General features: G+C 54.7%; 3 protein-coding genes across 3 annotated transcripts in view; 2 read left to right on the top strand and 1 right to left on the bottom strand.

Annotated features, from left to right (window-relative positions):
* Window positions 1-4406, top strand: part of ALDOA (aldolase A, fructose-bisphosphate) — a 5741-nt gene extending 1335 nt beyond the window's left edge. Inside the window, exons 2-9 of the mRNA XM_010837290.1 lie at window positions 1292-1418; window positions 1504-1715; window positions 2574-2628; window positions 2759-2919; window positions 3277-3360; window positions 3477-3651; window positions 3816-4015; window positions 4103-4406. Of these exons, the coding sequence (XP_010835592.1) occupies window positions 1307-1418; window positions 1504-1715; window positions 2574-2628; window positions 2759-2919; window positions 3277-3360; window positions 3477-3651; window positions 3816-4015; window positions 4103-4198 (1095 nt within the window). The 5' untranslated portion in view covers window positions 1292-1306 and the 3' untranslated portion in view covers window positions 4199-4406. The remainder of the gene's footprint in view (window positions 1-1291; window positions 1419-1503; window positions 1716-2573; window positions 2629-2758; window positions 2920-3276; window positions 3361-3476; window positions 3652-3815; window positions 4016-4102) is intronic.
* A 2230-nt stretch (window positions 4407-6636) lies between these two features.
* Window positions 6637-14832, top strand: PPP4C (protein phosphatase 4, catalytic subunit). Its single transcript, XM_010837289.1, has 9 exons — window positions 6637-6731; window positions 6968-7130; window positions 10787-10838; window positions 11780-11830; window positions 12045-12146; window positions 12737-12910; window positions 12991-13117; window positions 14098-14287; window positions 14378-14832. The coding sequence occupies exons 2-9, from the start codon at window positions 7033-7035 to the stop codon at window positions 14505-14507; spliced, it is 924 nt and encodes a 307-aa protein (XP_010835591.1). The 5' UTR covers window positions 6637-6731; window positions 6968-7032; the 3' UTR covers window positions 14508-14832.
* A 17-nt stretch (window positions 14833-14849) lies between these two features.
* The window catches only part of TBX6 (T-box 6), a 5253-nt gene continuing 2446 nt past the window's right edge, over window positions 14850-17656 (bottom strand). Inside the window, exons 4-8 of the mRNA XM_010837288.1 lie at window positions 17479-17625; window positions 17310-17380; window positions 16208-16281; window positions 15942-16125; window positions 14850-15848 (exon numbers count right to left, since the gene is read on the bottom strand). Coding sequence (XP_010835590.1) covers window positions 15635-15848; window positions 15942-16125; window positions 16208-16281; window positions 17310-17380; window positions 17479-17625 — 690 coding nt within the window. The 3' untranslated portion in view covers window positions 14850-15634. The remainder of the gene's footprint in view (window positions 15849-15941; window positions 16126-16207; window positions 16282-17309; window positions 17381-17478; window positions 17626-17656) is intronic.

Raw genomic sequence — 17656 nt, 5'->3', positions numbered from 1 at the left:
GGCAGACGCGGGTCGGGCGTCCGCACGGAGCCCCCCAACGCGGCCCCAGCATCTTCCTCCTCCGCCACCACCCACACATTTGCTCCCAGCCGGGCCTCCCGGACTCTTCCAGCCTGAGCTCCCTGGGTTTGCTGCGCAACGTAGCGACCGCTCCGCGCGCTGAGTCACAGCGGGGAGGAAGGAAGCCAGGCAAGATGAAGGGCCGTTCCTCGCTCCCCTTTTCTTGTTAGGACTCCGGGTGCAAAGATGATGGCCCCTTTGCCTCTGCAGGGATCCTAGGAGGCATCGAGGGGTGGGAGCCAGCTCATTTACTGCCTCAGGGTTCCCAAAAGCGGGTGGTTGGTCCCTGTCCTGGGAGACGGGTGCCCCTGGCCAGGAGGGGAAATCCCTTGGCAGCGCATGATGCCCCATTAACACTTTCCCTATCTTTCCTTATCGGGTGACCTTGATTCTGAGCCTGGAACAGCTGCAGCCGCGGAGCAGACAGGAGCATTTTCAGGGGAAGGGGTGGGGCGCTTGCCTCTCCTCCACGTTCTCTTACCCTGCATGAGCAGTGAGGGCAACCCTCACTCCTTTCCTCCCCCCACCCTCACCCCGGGCTAGGCTTCCTCCGCCGCCCTTTTCTGGGCTCCGAGGACCACCCCATACCACCACTTTTTTCCTAACATCCTCCCCCACCTTGGGGGGAGCAGCCTGACCTTGGGGTGTCCTTGAGGCAATGGAGCCTGGGCCAGCCCTGGGATCTCAGGTGGATTGGAAGGAACACTCTTGTCGCAGCCAGAGATCTGAGTTCTAATCTCAGATCAGGCCCTTGGGTTGCTGTGTGGCTTGAAACAGCCTTTTCCCCTTCTCTGGCTTCTTACAGATGAGGAGGTTGGGCCTTCTGCCTTCGGCACAACTTCTAATTCCAAAATACTCCGGTTTGGTTTTGCTTCCAGGCAAGGTGACCCCCATGGCACAGCGCAAGCCAGAAGGGTCCAGCTTCCACATGACCTGCCTGTCCATGGCTCTGGCCTATTCCTTTAGGCCAGATGCCAATATACAACCCCACCCTCAGCTGGGTAACACCCAGAAACAAACAGAGTTAGGAAAGGTACAGGAGGCAGGCCTACTATAGGGAAGTTGGGTGTAAGGGAGAGCCTGGGGCAGGAAGTGACCCGACACCTGCCGGGAGTTGGGCAGGGGAGGTAGGGAGCCTTTCCCCTGACCTCCAGGCAAGGGGCCCTGCTGGTTGGGAGACCAGGGGAAGACTCCACTAACTAGCCTTCCCCCATGTGTCTCCTCCGCCCAGGCACTGACAGGCACCATGCCCCACCAATACCCAGCACTCACCCCGGAGCAGAAGAAGGAGCTCTGTGACATCGCTCACCGGATTGTGGCTCCGGGCAAGGGCATCCTGGCCGCAGATGAGTCCACCGGTGCGGGCAGGGCACAGGGGGAGGAGGGTCCGGGGTGGGGTTGAGGGGCTGACCCCTTTAATTCCCATGTGATGCTTTCCTCCAGGGAGCATTGCCAAGCGACTGCAGTCCATTGGCACCGAGAACACTGAGGAGAACCGGCGCTTCTACCGCCAACTGCTGCTGACTGCCGACGACCGCGTGAATCCCTGCATCGGGGGCGTCATCCTCTTCCACGAGACGCTCTACCAGAAGGCCGATGATGGGCGTCCCTTCCCCCAAGTTATCAAAGCCAAGGGCGGCGTCGTGGGCATCAAGGTGAGGGGGCTAGGCCTTGGGGTGGGAGATGTGAGACGAATGTGCATGTGCTAAGTCGCTTCAGTCATGTCCGACTCTTTGCAATCCTATGGACCATGGCCCACAGCTTCCTCTGTCCATGGGATTCTCCAGGCGAGAATACTGGAGTGGGTTATCATGTCCTCCTCCGGGTGATCTTTCCCACCCAGGGATTGAACCTGCTGCGTCTTTTGTGTCTCCTGCATTGGCAGGCGGGTTCTTTACCACTAGCACCACCTGGGAAGCCCAGTGAGATGGATGAGGGGCAAGGAAATCCAGGATAACAGGCAGGGGTCGTGGTGGGGATGAACTGGGTGGGGAGACTTGGGTGGAGTCTGCCCTGATCGCCTCCAAATTGTGTGTAAGAAGCCAGTAACTTATGGGACTTGCTTGGCATTTTCATCTTTGTGATTTTAAAAGCCACAGGTTATGTTTATATCATTGAAAAACCAGAAGCTCAAGGCCATGAAGTGTTTTGCTCACACTTAGTAAATGGTAGAATTCAAGCTTATCTGTGTGTATCTTGCCTCTTGGGACCAGATACCATGGCTAAGTGAAACACTGGCAAACCAGGAAGGATACTTGAGAGATGAAGTAAAGCTGGGACAGGGTGGGGCTACAGAGGAGAAAAAGGCTGTAGAGCAAGAGTTTTTGTAGTTTTTTAAATACTGTTTATCTGCTGTGCTCGGTCTTCATTGCGACACACGGAATCTTCCATCCTCGTTGCGGAACACAGGTTCTTTAGTTGCGGCGTGTGAGATCTAGTTCCCTGATCAAAGATTGAAAAAAGGGCACCAGAGACCATCTCCCATCCTATCTTGTTGCCCTCCACCCCCGCAGGTAGACAAAGGTGTGGTGCCCCTGGCAGGAACAAATGGCGAGACGACCACCCAAGGTGAGAACCGCTTAGCTCTTGGCCCTACCAACCAGCCCACCCTGGTCAGTACCCCTCTGGGTGCCCAGGCCATGTGGGAGCCACCTGCCCCCTCCGCTGGCTGGCTCTGACCCCTCCATCCCCTCTTCAGGGCTGGATGGGCTGTCGGAGCGCTGTGCCCAGTATAAGAAGGACGGAGCTGACTTTGCGAAGTGGCGTTGCGTGCTGAAGATCGGGGAGCACACCCCTTCTTCCCTTGCCATCATGGAAAACGCCAACGTCCTGGCGCGTTACGCCAGCATCTGCCAGCAGGTGGGCCTGTAGGTCCCCAGCAGGCCACGTCCCACCTAATTCCATTCCAGTGTGGCAGCTGGCCTGCCACCCACCTGCCAGCTTACCCCGCCACCCACCTGCCAGCTTACCGCAAGGCTCCGAATCCTCACCAAGCTCCAGGCTTGCGTCCACGAAGGGCTCTGCAAGCAGAAGGGCAGAAGAGGCATTATGTGGGTGGATCTGTGGAGACAGCTAATCTCCTCCAATCTGTTTTGAAGTGGGGAGGGCTGTGTAGCCAGGAGTCCTGGGGATAAGATCTTGGTGAATAGCTGTGGAGGGCTGGAGGCGGGGCTCTGGGTTAGGAGGCCTCACTGCTACCCTTCCCTCACCCCGCAGAATGGCATTGTGCCCATCGTGGAGCCCGAGATCCTCCCTGATGGGGACCATGACTTGAAACGCTGTCAGTATGTAACCGAGAAGGTAGGTGGCCTGCCTGCCTGGGCAGTGAGGTGGGCTAGGGAGCTGGGCCGGGGCCCCTGGGGTGACCCTCGTCCCCCAACTCCACCTTACCCCACTTCGGTCCCACCCTGCTGTAGGTGCTGGCTGCTGTCTACAAGGCTCTGAGTGACCACCACATCTACCTGGAAGGCACCTTGCTGAAGCCCAATATGGTAACCCCAGGCCACGCCTGCACCCAGAAATATTCTCACGAGGAGATTGCCATGGCAACTGTCACGGCGCTGCGCCGCACAGTGCCCCCCGCTGTCCCTGGTGAGACCCATTCCTCATCTTGACCTCTGGGAGGTAGATGGACTTACCCGTGATCCTTGTGCCCATGTGGTCTTGATTTTCAGGTCAGCTTCTAGGGCCTCCTTCCAGTCCCCTGGGTTGCTTGACTACAACCCCTCTCCCCATGTCACCCCCTCATTCTACAGGGATCACCTTCCTGTCCGGAGGCCAGAGTGAGGAGGAGGCATCTATCAACCTCAACGCCATCAACAAGTGCCCCCTGCTGAAGCCGTGGGCCCTGACCTTCTCTTATGGCCGAGCCCTGCAGGCCTCTGCCCTGAAGGCCTGGGGTGGAAAGAAGGAGAACCTGAAGGCTGCCCAGGAAGAATACGTCAAGCGAGCCCTGGTAAGGATGGGTCAGGAGGCGGGCAGGGTGCTGGGGTGGATGGGATTCTGAGAAGGGACCTTCTCACTCTGGCTCCTCTCCCCTTAGGCCAACAGCCTTGCCTGCCAAGGAAAGTACACCCCAAGTGGTAAGGCAGGGGCTGCAGCCAGCGAGTCCCTCTTCATCTCTAACCACGCCTACTAAGCCGACGTGTTCTAAGGCTGCCCCCTCAACACTCCAGGCCCCGTCCCCTCCCACACTCACTCTTGAAGAAGAGGGGGTTCATCTGGGACTCCAGGCTGCTCTTTCCCGTCACTCTTGCCTCCTTGTGACATTGGTGCCTGGTGTTGTCTGTGTACGCTAACTCCACCGTTTCCAGCCTACTGCCAATAAACAGCTATTTAAGGGGGAATCTGGTGTGCATGTCTGTGGTCTCTAGGGCAGGGGAGGCCTGGGGGAGGTGGCAGAGCTCAGAGAAGAAAGAGCCCTTGCTTTATGTTCTTCTTTCTGGAGCAGAAAAGTGGGTGAAGGAGATGGGCTCCTTTAGTACTCTGTTTGATGCTTACCCGGGGCTTCTTGAGAAAAGCTTGTGGATTTTCTTCCAACTAGCTAGTGCTCTGCTCCTTCTACCAGCAGCATCTGATAAGGCCTTTACAGTTAGGAAGTGTGTGTGTAACTGCCATTCTTAGGAGGCTGCAGCCTCAGCCTCAGTTTTAGGCCCAGAACTCATAGGTATAGAAGGCCCCTGTGACATACACAAAAAAATAGCCACTGACAAAAAGTAAGCTGTCCTGAATCTGTAAACTGGGCGACATGATAAGTATTCTGTAGGAATAGGCTATTATTCCCAATTCTCCCTTAGGACATCTTGCTGGGAAATTTATTGATTGAAACAAGATTATGAATGCATATCTTTAATGCTGTTGAGCTCATCAGTCTTCCCATCTTTAAAAGGAGAAGGGCTGACTTCTGAGCTGTGGAACCCCTTGAAGAACCTGGGATCCTAACACCCACATCAACAACACAGACACACAAATGTGTAGCAACAGAACTGTGGCGCTCAGGTTCCAGGTTAAGAATTGAACCTCTGTGGCTTCTGCATTCAATGCAGCCAGAATGAGGGTCCTGCACTTACCCTATGTCATGCCGGGAACCCTTGCCCATTCACCCAGGCTGTGGAGTACACTTACAACATCACATCTTTTCAGGTATTAAAGATTCTAGTCATAGCCAGGGACTGCATTAGTCCTGCCACTGCCCAAATTTCCTGATGTGAACTCTTTCCTGTCTGAGCTCCACTCTAGAGGAAGAAAAAAAATTTTCATCTTTTTGATCTCTGTGCCTACTGAAGCCCTATAGAGTCATCTACATAGAAACCTAGCACCTCCTGGGAGTTAAGAACTTTGTCCTTTCCTTTTCTCTGCACGTTTGCATCTGTTGCCTACATCCAAAACCGAACTGTATCTAGTGTCCCTTCAAATCTGCCAGCTGTACCTAGCCTCACTCAGCTCTCTGTGAAACAGTCTGAAGTAAAGCAAATAAAAATTGAGGGGCCATAGAAGATAGCAAAATGGACATTCCAAAAGGCCTCTAGCACCAAGAAGTTTGTTTAAAGACCAGTCACTTCCTCTGCCTGCAGCAAGAAACTAGGGAAGCAGAGGACTTAAAATGCCAGTATAAGGTGTTTTTATTATAACGACAACATGAACACCAGAAAGAGTAAGTGGCAGAAGGCGAATAAATTAGAACTCAGGACATAGCTTCCTGGGTTCAAATCAACTTTGATTCAAATCCAGAGTTCTTAGCTATGCAACTGTGAACAAGTTACTTAACCTCTTTTAGCCAGGTTCCCTCTCAAAACAACCAACAAAACTGCAGACAATAAGCAGCTGAGTTCAAGGGACCATTCTGGAATCAGGGAGGTCATGCTGACTGAGGTATACACTTGGTGTGGGGAACGTGGAGTCCTTTTGGCTTCTAATTTCCGAGGTCCCCAGGGCAGAGATTTCTCTGGGACCCTGGAAAGAGACTGGAATTCCTTCACCCACTGAACAAATACTTGTGTATGCCAACTGGGTCCAGCCTTGTTCAAAGTAAGCACTGGGCTGCAAGTGTGAACAGGACCAAGTTCTATCTCTCACGGATTGTAACGGGGGAAAGTGAAAGTGTTAGTAGCTCAGTCGTGTCCAACTCTGCGACCCCATGCACTGTAGCCCACCAGGCTCCTCCATAAGATTTCCCAGGCAAGAATACTGGAATGGGTTGCCATTCCCTTCCCCAGGGGATCTTGCCAACCCAGGGATCGAACCAAGGTCTGCATTGCAAGCAGATTCTTTATCACTTAGCCACTAGGGATCAGTACTGGGGGGAGGTCCATTAAAACAGGTAAACAAAAACTTGTAACCTAAAGCTACAAGGCGGTGCCCCAGCTCCCTGAGTTTGAGGTCCCTATCAGCCTTCCCGGTGCCAATCAGCTTAGCCTACCATCACTTCCGCCCGCTCGTTGCCGACATCCGGTTCCTCGGGCTTATTGCCCTTCTTAGGCTTGAGGGGGTGGGGTAAGGGCGCGGCGAGGGAGGGGGAGTGCGTGTATGACGCCACATCCGGCTCGGGGCGGAACTGGTCTCCCGCTGCTTCCGCGGCGGGGCCGGAAGTAGAAGCGGTGGTGGCGGCGGCCCAAAGCGAAGGAAGGAGGAAGAGAGGGAGCCCGAGAGCCAGAGCCGGAGTCGCCGCGGCGGTAATCGTCGGAGAACCCTCTAGGCCACCGTCCCCAGCGCGGGCCCGCGGAGTTCGACGGGAGTTAGCCGGGGGCGGCCCGGGCTGCGGGACGCTGGGGGCCCTGGGGCCGATGTGAGGGGAGGCGGGAGTTGGGGTGGGGGGGGGCCCGGGCCAGCTCCAGAATCGAGTTGTCCCCGCTGACCCGGCGCCCCCTAGGAACACTCTGATCCGGGGGTTCATCTTCGCCTTTACCAGGAGACCCCTGTGCGGTGCGGAGGGGGCGGCGGCCCCGGCTCTGACCCGCGCCGGGGGGGTGGGCCATGGCGGAGATCAGCGACCTGGACCGGCAGATCGAGCAGCTACGGCGCTGCGAGCTCATCAAGGAGAGTGAAGTCAAAGCCCTGTGCGCTAAAGCCAGGTGAGCCCGCTGGCTCCGGGGAAGAGAGACTTCGGGTTTCGGCCTGGGGTAAACCCAGCTGAAAACTTTGGGCTTGGCTCATCCTGGAAGCTTTCCAGAGAGGAGCAGAATAGGGCCTCTTCCCTCCAGGAGCTACCAGCCTGTTGGGTGAGGACAGGCCTGGATAAAGATACTTGAAGTATTAGATGATGTGCTTTCAGTGGAGTTAAGTATAGAAAATACTTAGGAAGCTCAGGGGAACAACCCTGTCGGGGGGTGGGGGGGGGCGGGGAATAGAGAATGTCTCTTGGAGGAACTGAACTTTGGGATAGATCTCGAAGAATAAGATGATAAAAGGAGGTGTCAGCAAGAACAGGAGTTCAAGGCAGGAAAGCTAAAGCCTTTGTGGTTTGTAGTATTCTTTTAATTCCAGTAACAGCCCTAAAAGGTGGGTGGAATTGATCCCATCTTACCGGTGAGGACTCTCATATTCAACAGTTGAAGGATGGATCCTAAAGCCAGTTTTTCCTGTCTTGTCCCTTTTCGGGCCATAATGCAAGAAAGTGGAATTGGATTACTCATATTGATTGTGGGAGCCTAAGAAATAGAAGTAAATAAGCCAGAGGAGAAATAAGCAAGGTGTGAAGGGAGGCCCAACTAAGGGTTCTGTGGGAAGTAGGATGAGGTGGTGATTAAGAGCCAGGCTTTGGAATGTGACAGCACTGGGTTGGAATCAGCTTTACCACCTCCTAGCCATGTTGGTGATCTTGATGTCTCTGAGATTGTTTCTTCTTCTGGAGATATTAAAGCAAGATAATAGTACTTACTAAGATGATTGTAGAGTATGTTGGTGCTTGGAATGTGTTTAGGTTTTGGTTAAATGTCAGTGTTAGACAAACATTAGGTGTTAAACATTAGGTGTTATTGTTCCTACTTTGTGGGAAGAGGGCAGTGCTGATAAGGACAGAACTTACTAGAAAAGCTGGCCTTGAAAGCTGAAAATAATTTGGAGGGCTGATGGGGGCAGGCCCACTAAAGAAGGGCATTCACAGCAGGAGGAGAACAGGGATAGAGGTCTAAAGGGTGTGGGCAGCTGTGAGGAGACCAGTTACCTTCATCCTGAGGAACTGTCTGTGGCTTCTACACACTGGAGAACTGTGTGGAAGGGGTCAGCAGAATTACCTCACTTTTTTTTTTTAACAACAGACCCGCTGTTCACCTTGCCTTATACTGGCAAAGACCTAATGTCTATTTCCTTCCCATAGCAGTCCTACAAAGTTGGAATAATTTTCCCCATTTACAGAATAGGAAGCCATGGCAGTGACTTGACTGAGGCCACCGATAAAGTGGCCATTGAGCTCTTTGTTTGGTTTTGCTTCACAAAGACCTATCATGGCCAGGCAGGGCCTGTGTGGGTTTGTTGAACATACAGGGCTCCCTTTTAAATGATCGTCTGTGATCCTTCATGTTTTGCCAGCTCAAGATTTCCCTGACCAGAGTAGCCCCAAGATGTTTTCAGATATCCCTGCTCCCTCAGTCTTCATTGGCATTTTTTTTAGGAACTTAAACTCATTGCTGCCTGGCACTGTTCTTCTTCCTGTAAGTTTCATGCCCCTCACAAGGCCTGGATCAGTGTGGCAGTGATGATAGCTAACGCTTGGATAGTGTGGGATTTTCAGAACAACAGAAGTTATGTGTTCAGTCTTCATTGCTCTTTGCAGCCCTGTGCAGTGGGCAGGGCAGAGGTGAGTATTTCACAAAAGAGGAAACTGAGCCTCTTACCCCTGGTCTCACAGCTGATTGGAGGAGAAGCTGGTTTTGGATCCAGGTCTTTGACTGTCCTCCACGCTCACTACAGCCGTCTGACAGCCTGGCAGACATGTAGGCTCTGTGAATGGCAGCAGGGTGCTACTGAGGAGTGGGAGGGCCCTGTCCAGCTCATGAGATGGAGCTTGGAGGAACTCGGCTCGGGCCTGAGATGGCCACTGTTATTCCAAGCCCAGTCTGGAAGAGGCCCATCTCAAGCATCTGGCTGTGGCCTCCTGGGGACCAACCAGGGCCCCAGGCTGAGACTGGTGGTGTCAAGAACTTTCGCTTGCCCAGTGGATACTGAGACTCAAGACCTTGAAACTGCAAAGGCCTGGGAGCTGCATTTGCTCGTATTAAAAACATCAGCAGTTGAGAACAGCAGAAGGTTTTGAATGAGGTGGTCTTCAGGATGAAGTATAGCTTTGTCATCTGTAAATGGTATGACCCTGGTCCAGTCACTCTTAAGTCTCCAAGTCTTTGAAATTCTTGCAGAGCTCAGATGAGATCCTGCATATCCAGAGACAGCATCTCATTCTTTGGTCAGTGGTCAGCAGTGAAAGTGAGCAAGCGTGAGCCCTGAGAGGGCTGGTGCCAGGGCCTGGTTCCCACATTGCGCTGAGGCCTTGCTGGCATGGAGGCAGGTTTTGACCGAGTCTGTGGAAAGGGCTGGTATAAAGTCTCAGGAGATCTCTGAGTTCCAGCCACCCTCCAGCTTTGTGACCTGGATCCTGCCCCTTTTCTCTCTAAACCTCAGTTTCTTTGTCCAATGAGGATGGAAAGAACCTCCCAAGTCAGTTGGAAAAGTATGTAAGCAGTGGTATGAGGATGTTTGGTACAAGATGCAGGACAGGTGGGAGAGCCTGGCTGCTCTCTGGCCCCTTGGATCACCACCAGCGGCTTTTCCCATTCCTGGAAACCAGGGCACACCTCCCTGGAGCTGCCTTAGTTACGCAGTGCACCCTGAGCCCAGGGAGCTCCTGGTCTGGTGGGAAGGGACTGGCTGAGAGAGTGATGGCTGAGCAGGTGCCTCCCACATCAGATTCACTTGATAAGAGCCAGACCCCAGAGCAGGCCGCCTTGGTTCAGTTCCTGTCTGTGTGACCACAGCCGGTTTCTTCATCTGAGCTGTGGGAATCATCATAGCACCTGCCTTTGAGGGTGGTGGTTTGAGTGCCCGCATCATCCATGCAGAAGTCTTTAACTACTGACCTGGCACATGGTGCGAACTGCAGTCTCCTCGGCTCCTGTGATCGTCAAGGACGAAATCTAAAAGCACAGCGCTACTTAAAGCTGGGTGTCCGTAATGGACAGTGATTTCCGTGTCAAGCTCGTTCAGGCAGAAGTAGATCACGCTGCAAGGAAAGAGGGAACAGAGTTCTCGCTTCCTCTGAATGATGGAAGAGTGGCAACAGCATGTCGCCTTGAAGGTGGATCCGATGGCTGGCCTGCCCAGGGCACCACCCTTGTGCCCAAGAACATTCTAGGGGAAGAAGGCCCCTGGGGTGGGGAGAGATGGGCTCTAAGAGCCCAGCCAAGGCACTGTGTGGACAGGAGGAGGAGCTCTGTCTTTTGGGAGTCGTTGCCAGATGTGTGAAAGGGATCAGCCAGGAGGGTCAAGGCCAGGAAAGTCCCAGACTCCTTGGGAAGGCCTTGGATGCTGAACAAGAGCTGGGGCTTTGGCCTGTCGACTGCAGGGAACCACAGAAGGGTCTCGAACTTGGGGGCTGTGGTCAGCCTCGCCTGGGGAAATTGTGCACCTCCGACCTGGCCCATGGAGGTTCAAGCCTTATCCTCTCTTGCCCTGCAGAAAAGGTCAGAAATTGGGTTGGGCTGGCCCGGCTCTGGTAACTTTGGTCTTCTGTCTCCAGAGAGATCTTGGTGGAGGAGAGCAACGTGCAGAGGGTGGACTCCCCAGTCACAGTGAGTACCCGCCGTCCCTCCACAGCCTAGCGTGGTCTGTTAGGCCTGTGGGCGTCCTCCTTAGTCTTGTGGGCTCCAGGGTCTACCCTCATCCCTGGGAGCCCCATCTTCAAGAGAGCCTTGCTAGAAGAAATGGCAGTTGTGGGCATGGTCTTTGGAGTCACTGGAGGGATGCTCTTGGCCTGGGCAGAAGGACTCTAATTTGGTGAGTGAGTGAACTCCACATGTTCCTGTGTGTTACCAGTGACTTTATTCTGGGTGCCTGGAAGGGAGTAGGGAGAGGAGGAGGCCAGGTCCTCTGGGAGCTGCAGGTCTAGCTGGAAAGAATTTGCTTTAGCTCTTGCCCACAGAGTAGTTGGTACTCAGAGTGGGATGAGGGGATTGGGGTGGGAGAATAGATTTTCGACTCTGGGAAGTAGAGGCTTTCAATCCAGGGAAGATCCCCTGGAAGAGGAAATGGCAACCGGCTCCAGTATTCTTACCTGGAAAATTCCACAGACAGAGGAGCCTGGTGGGCTACAGTCCATGGGGTTGCAAAGAGTCGGGCGTGCCTGAGCACATGCGCACACGTGCACGCACGTACACACACTTGGCTCGGCCGAGACTGATAAGGATCTTCTAAACAGGGACTTCCAGGTGGCTCTTGCCCTCTGCGATGGCCCACATTCTGTCTGTGGAGTGTGTTTCTCTAAATAAATCCATTTCTTACCCATAAACAAATGAAGCCAGGACTTCCCTGGTGGTCCAGTAGTTAAGACTCTGTGTTTCCACTGCAGGAGTTGTGGGCTTGTGGGTTTAATCCCAGGTGGGAACTAGATCCCATGTGCCATGCAATGAGGCCAAAATTTAAAAACAAGTAAAGCAGTAGGGTGTTTTTGAAGGACAGCCCCTGGCAGTAGGGCTTTCAGACTGTGAGTTCTGACCTGCCTCCTCACTTCCAGGTGTGTGGTGACATCCACGGACAATTCTATGACCTCAAGGAGCTGTTCAGAGTGAGTGTGGGAAACGCCAGGAAAGGCGACCAGGGGGTGACTGCAAGACCCCGTTAGTTGAGAGTGGAGACTTTGGTGACAGGGTTGGGAGTCAGAGGCCTCTAGTTAGGTGGGCCCATTGTGGAAGAAGGGCCTCGACTTGACTGGAAGTGGGCCGCTGCAGTGGGTTGCGGAGAGTTTAGGACCAAGCTGAACCTTCTTCCTCCCTCCCCAGGTGGGTGGCGATGTCCCTGAGACTAACTACCTCTTCATGGGGGACTTTGTGGATCGTGGTTTCTACAGCGTCGAAACGTTTCTCCTGCTGCTGGCACTTAAGGTGGGACTCCCTGGCTTCTGGAGCCAAGACCTGGGTCACCTCTGGTCTGACCTGCCTGCATCCTTTCTGCCCTCATCTCCTGCCCCATCCGCCCCCAACTCTTGAGCTGTGCTGCTGGTGATGGACCGTTTCTGCTTGGGTGGTCAGGCAGCTTTCCTTGACTTGGGGGCATCTGATGAGGTCGAGGTGGGGGCGGCATCATAGCGGGAAGGAAGAGAGGCTCACCCTGTTCAGAAAGTGGCCCGGAGTGGAGTTCAGCTGGATACAGTATCCGTTGGTGGGAAAGAGGTTGTAAGAGGCCAGATGACAAGGTGCTCTAAATGTCTTGCTAAGGGCTTGGTCCGTACCTGGTGGATGAAGGAGGGACGGTTAGGTTTGTACTTGAAGTGGGAGGTGGGAGGGAGTGTGAGAGGATTCAACTTCGCATCCTCTGGAGGCGGGTCGGGGCGCCTGTGAAGTGAGTGTGGCACGATTTGGCCAGAGATGACCGGAATCTGGACCGGGGTGGTGGTGGTGAGCATGGAGCGGGGCTGGCAGACATGAGGACGTCAAGGAGGGAGGGACAGGCCCTGCACGGTGACTGCCTCCAGGTTCGCTATCCTGACCGCATCACCCTGATCCGGGGCAACCATGAGAGCCGTCAGATCACCCAGGTCTACGGCTTCTATGACGAGTGTCTGCGCAAGTACGGCTCGGTGACCGTGTGGCGCTACTGCACTGAGATCTTTGACTACCTCAGCCTGTCGGCCATCATCGATGGCAAGGTAGGCCCGCCGCCTAGCTCCCTGGGGACAGGAGGGCTGGGAGAGGTGCCGGGCCTGAGCCAGTCTTGCTCTCCCCATAGATCTTCTGTGTGCATGGGGGGCTCTCCCCCTCCATCCAGACGCTGGACCAGATCCGGACAATTGACCGAAAGCAAGAGGTGCCCCACGACGGGCCCATGTGTGACCTGCTCTGGTCCGACCCTGAAGGTGAGGTCAAGAGCTCTGCTCTTAGTTTGCTGAGTGACCGAGGGGGTCCTGTGGTTAGATCAGGTGCCTGGAAGGGATGGCCCCGGGCAGGTGAGTTTGGGGCAGAGCGGTCTTCACTGGCATTGGTGCTTGATGGCCAATGGGCTGGCATCCTCTATAAGGAGCGGGGATGAGGGTAGCTGGGTGCTTTGAGCTAGGGGGTGGCGGGGGGTGGGGGCATGTACGTCATACTTCAGGGGTTTGTTGAATGTGAATCATCGGCTTCCTGAATGTGAAGGGGCTTCTGCAAGGATCAGGCTCCCAGAATGATTGCCCCCAGAACTCGCCTGCCAGTGCAGGAGATGTAAGAGATGCGGGTTCAATCCCTGGGTCTGGAAGATCCCCGGGAGGAGGGCATGGCAACCCACTCCAGTATTCTTGCCTGGAGAATCCCAAGGACGGGAGCCTGGTGGGCTACAGTCCATAGGGTCACAAAGTCAGACATAACTGAAGTGACTTAGCACGTACACACAAGGAGCCCTCGTGTTGTGGGCATCAGCTAGTATGGAGCATTGCCGAGATGAGAGCCAGGCCTCCCAGCACCAGTCTGGGCCTCTTGTGCTGTGACATGTGATACCAGCCTCCGCTCCCTCTCTGCCCTGTCCCTACCTCCCTGCTGGCTGGGCTGCCCTGAGTCACAGGTGCTGTCCAGCGTGCTTACTGTCAGCACCTCCTTTCACTCTTGCATGTACCTGTTTGGACAGTAAATTAGATGGTCACTCTGATAATCAGGCGGCTCCAACTATCTGGTAATTCTTTCTTCTTTGGAGCGTATCCGCTTCAGCGTTTGCTGTCCTGTCCCGAGGCTGCCTCAGAATACCTTTGGGCCCTGTGTTCTTGCTGCACAGGCCTCACTGGGGGAGGGAGGCAGGCTCTTCTGCGAAGAGCAGCGGGCAGCCCTGAGGATGCGCTCTCACCATCCTGTCCCTTGCTTGCCTCAGACACAACAGGCTGGGGCGTGAGCCCCCGTGGGGCCGGCTACCTGTTTGGCAGTGACGTGGTGGCCCAGTTCAACGCAGCCAACGACATTGACATGATCTGCCGTGCCCACCAACTGGTGATGGAAGGTTACAAGTGGCACTTCAACGAGACTGTACTCACTGTGTGGTCGGCACCCAACTACTGCTACCGGTGAGCTGCCTGGGCTGGGGAGGTTGAGGTAGGGATCCAGGCTGAGCCACTCTATTAACACTGCTGCCCCTGCCTTCCCCCGCCTTCCAGCTGTGGGAATGTGGCAGCCATCTTGGAGCTGGACGAGCATCTCCAGAAAGACTTCATCATCTTCGAGGCCGCTCCCCAAGAGACACGGGGCATCCCCTCCAAAAAGCCCGTGGCCGACTACTTCCTGTGACCCCTTTGGCCCTGCCCCCCTCCGGCCCCCGGACCACTGTGACTCTGCCCTCTTCAGATGGAGGCTGGGTGTTGGGGGGCCTGTCCCCGGCTTTGCTCTCCCTGCAAAAGAGGGCACTTCGAGGGTGAGGACTTTTCTGGAGAGGCTGGGAGCCTCAGTTCCATGCTCCTCCTCCCGTCTCCCCACTTGAACCATGAAGTTTCCAATAATTTTGGTTTTCTTTTTTTCCTTTTTTTTTTTTTTGGTTTGTTTTTAGATAAAAATTTTGAGAAAAACAAAAAAAAAAAGAAAAAAATTCTAATAAAAGAAGAAAAATGGTCTTTCGGTTGGTGTTGACTGGGTATGAGCAGCCTGGGACCTGGGATTCGTGTCAGGACTTTGATGCCCCAGAACCCTAATCCTGCCAGCAAGGTGAGGCTCAGTCAGTCAGCTTGCCCAGAGCCTCCTGGTCCCCGTCCAGTGCCAGTGATCGCTCCTGGGGGCTTCCTGAGTGCCAGAGAGAGGGCTGGGTTCTCAGGCAGCCCCATTTAATTCTCAGAATGGCATGTCAAGACAGATTTCTCCATCTTTCTGAAGAGGAAGCAGACCCCGAGCATTGACTTAGATTCACAAGGTCAAGCAGCTGGAAATGACAAGTCTTGATTGGGGCCTGCGTCTCCTCACAAAACCTCTGCTCACCCAGCCCCACTCAGGGCCAAAGACCATTAGCCCAGTGTTTCCAGAGCACTGATGTCCTTCGAGTTTTATTAACAAAAATACTCTGGACCTGAGAACAGACCCGTGTGGCTCGCCCTGGGGAGAGGGGGTAGGACTTGTAGAGCCCAAGGGTGAGGCTGGGGGTGGGAGTGCTGGTCCCAGGCCCCATTTGGCCAGGCAGAGCCCTCTCCATTCACACCGAGGTGAGAGCCTGGAAGGGGAAGCTGGCCCCAGCTGGACTCCCAGCGGCTTAGCCAGAGCTTTGAAGCCAGAGGGGGGTGGGAGCGAAATCAAAGTGTGAAGTGGGGTGAGGGAGGCCCAAGGCAGCCATTTGGTGTGGGGGAAGGGGTAGTGGAAGTGAGGGGGCAACAGGCCTGGGGGAAGGGAACTGGAAGATGGGGAGGGAGGCAGGCAGGGGGCTTAGCAAAGGCTCAGTACATTGGTTTGGAGCCCACATCTAGGTAAGCCCCAGGCCCAGGGTAGGGCAGTGGGAAGGGGCCCCCTTGGAGGAAGTGCGAGGCAAAGGATGCTGAGGGTGCTGCTGCTGGGTATCCTGAGCCTGCTGGCCCGGGCTGCAGCTCCAGGAAGGCGGCTGAGTAGGGCGCTGGGCGCCCAGAGTCTGGAGCCTCCGGGAAGCTGGGATTCCTGAAGAGCGGAAAGATATCAGGACAGGGGAGAGGGAACCTCCCCCCCACCTCAGCCCGGAACAGCCCAGCCCTGTGCCCCTGACCCACTCACCTGGTTGGAAGGTGACTGGGGGCCCCGTGGAAAGCGGCAGGGTGCAGCAGGTAGGCCTCAGCACTGGGGCCACCGCAGGGCGGAGCTGGGGCAGGGGCAGCTTCCCCAGGCACTGGGGCCTGCTCTGGGTCTGACTCCCGAACATCCCCACCCAGTGTGGAATCACAGGGACCACCTGGAGCATCTGGGGAGACAGAAGGGCCAGAGCGGGTTAAGGAGGATCGGCATCTCAGGCCTGGTCCCATCACCTCCGGAACGACACTTACCTCCACTCCCATAGCCCGCTGTGGCTGCCGGCTCTGGGCCCCGCAGTTTCCTCTTCACACGGGCATCTCGCTCCCTGGGGGACAGTGATGATGATGGTGATGATGATAACGGTGATGATGATGGTAATAATGGCGCTTAAACCAGGTGCCAGGCACTTCACCCAGGGACCCTATCAGGTAGGTGCCATTATTATACCCATTTTACAGAAGAAGGAATGGAAGGACAGAGAATTAAATGACTAGAAAACAGCAGTTGTTTAGTTGCTAAGTTGTGTCGGACTCTTTTGTGACCCCATGGATTGTAGCCCGCCAGGCTCCTCTGTCCATGGGATTGCCCAGGCAAGAATACTGAAGTGTGTTGCCATGTCTTTCTCCAGGGGATCTTCCTAATCCAGGGATCAAATTCACATCTCCTGCATTGGCAGACAGGTTCTTTCCACTGGGCTACCTTGATAACTTGTCAAGAGCGAGACTGTTATATTCATCAGGGTGATCCTTGAGTTAATATCTATCTCTTCTGCCTGACTCTAAGTGTCTTGAGGGCAAAGGCCAGCTCTGAGGGGTTAGGGTTAGTTAGAAGAAGCTAATGTCCTAACCAAACCTTTACAGCCCACCATAATCTGGCTCCCTATTGCCTCTCTCACTCCACACCAGCCATACTGTAGCATGCTCCTACCCCAGGCCCCTGGCATGTTCCCAGATACTCACATGGTTCCCTTCCATACTTGCTCCGAGTCTTCACAAACGTCCTCTTAGTGAGGGCTTTCCAGGACTCATCTCTCCAGTCCTGATCTTCCTTGCTTTTTTTTCTCTATAGAACTTATCCCACATATATATCCCTAACATATTTACTTCTCTTGTTTACTTGTCTGCTCTGCCCACTAGAGTATCAGTTCCATGAGGGCAGGGGCTTTGGTTTGTTCTGCATCTTCACTGCCTAGAACTGTGCCCGGCACATAAGCAGGTACTAAATAAGTATTTGTCAGATCAGTGAGTGACAACACATGTTTACTTACGTTGGGTTCCAGGAGTCCAGCACAGTGCCCAGCACACAATCAGTAAACATTTGATGACAACGACTGAATGAGTGAATGATGCCCACCTCTTACAGTTTCGGCCATTCTCCCGGAAGCCCTTGGCAAAGGGGTTGGCTGCAATCTTCAGTTGCGTGATCTGGGGGTGGGGGGTGGGGGGAGGATGCTGTACACCCAGAATCAAGACTCTTGCAGCCAGGGCAGGGTGATGCCACCCGCTCCAGCAGGGTCACTCACCCGTGGGTTCTGGTAGGCTGTCACAGAGATGAACGTGGTCTCCGGGAAGCGGAAGGAGGCAACGCCCCCCCAGTGTTGGCTGCAGAGCTGGGCTGCCCGCACCAAGTGTATGCGGGGCTGATACTTATGCATGGAATGCAAGATCAGCTGGGAGGGAAGAAAGAGGAGTGACTCCCTA

This window comes from Bison bison, unplaced genomic scaffold (assembly GCF_000754665.1).
Source record: "Bison bison bison isolate TAMUID 2011002044 unplaced genomic scaffold, Bison_UMD1.0 scf7180017864072, whole genome shotgun sequence".
In the NCBI taxonomy this organism is placed as follows: Eukaryota; Metazoa; Chordata; class Mammalia; order Artiodactyla; family Bovidae; genus Bison; species Bison bison.
This window is presented reverse-complemented; position numbering and strand designations above follow the sequence as displayed.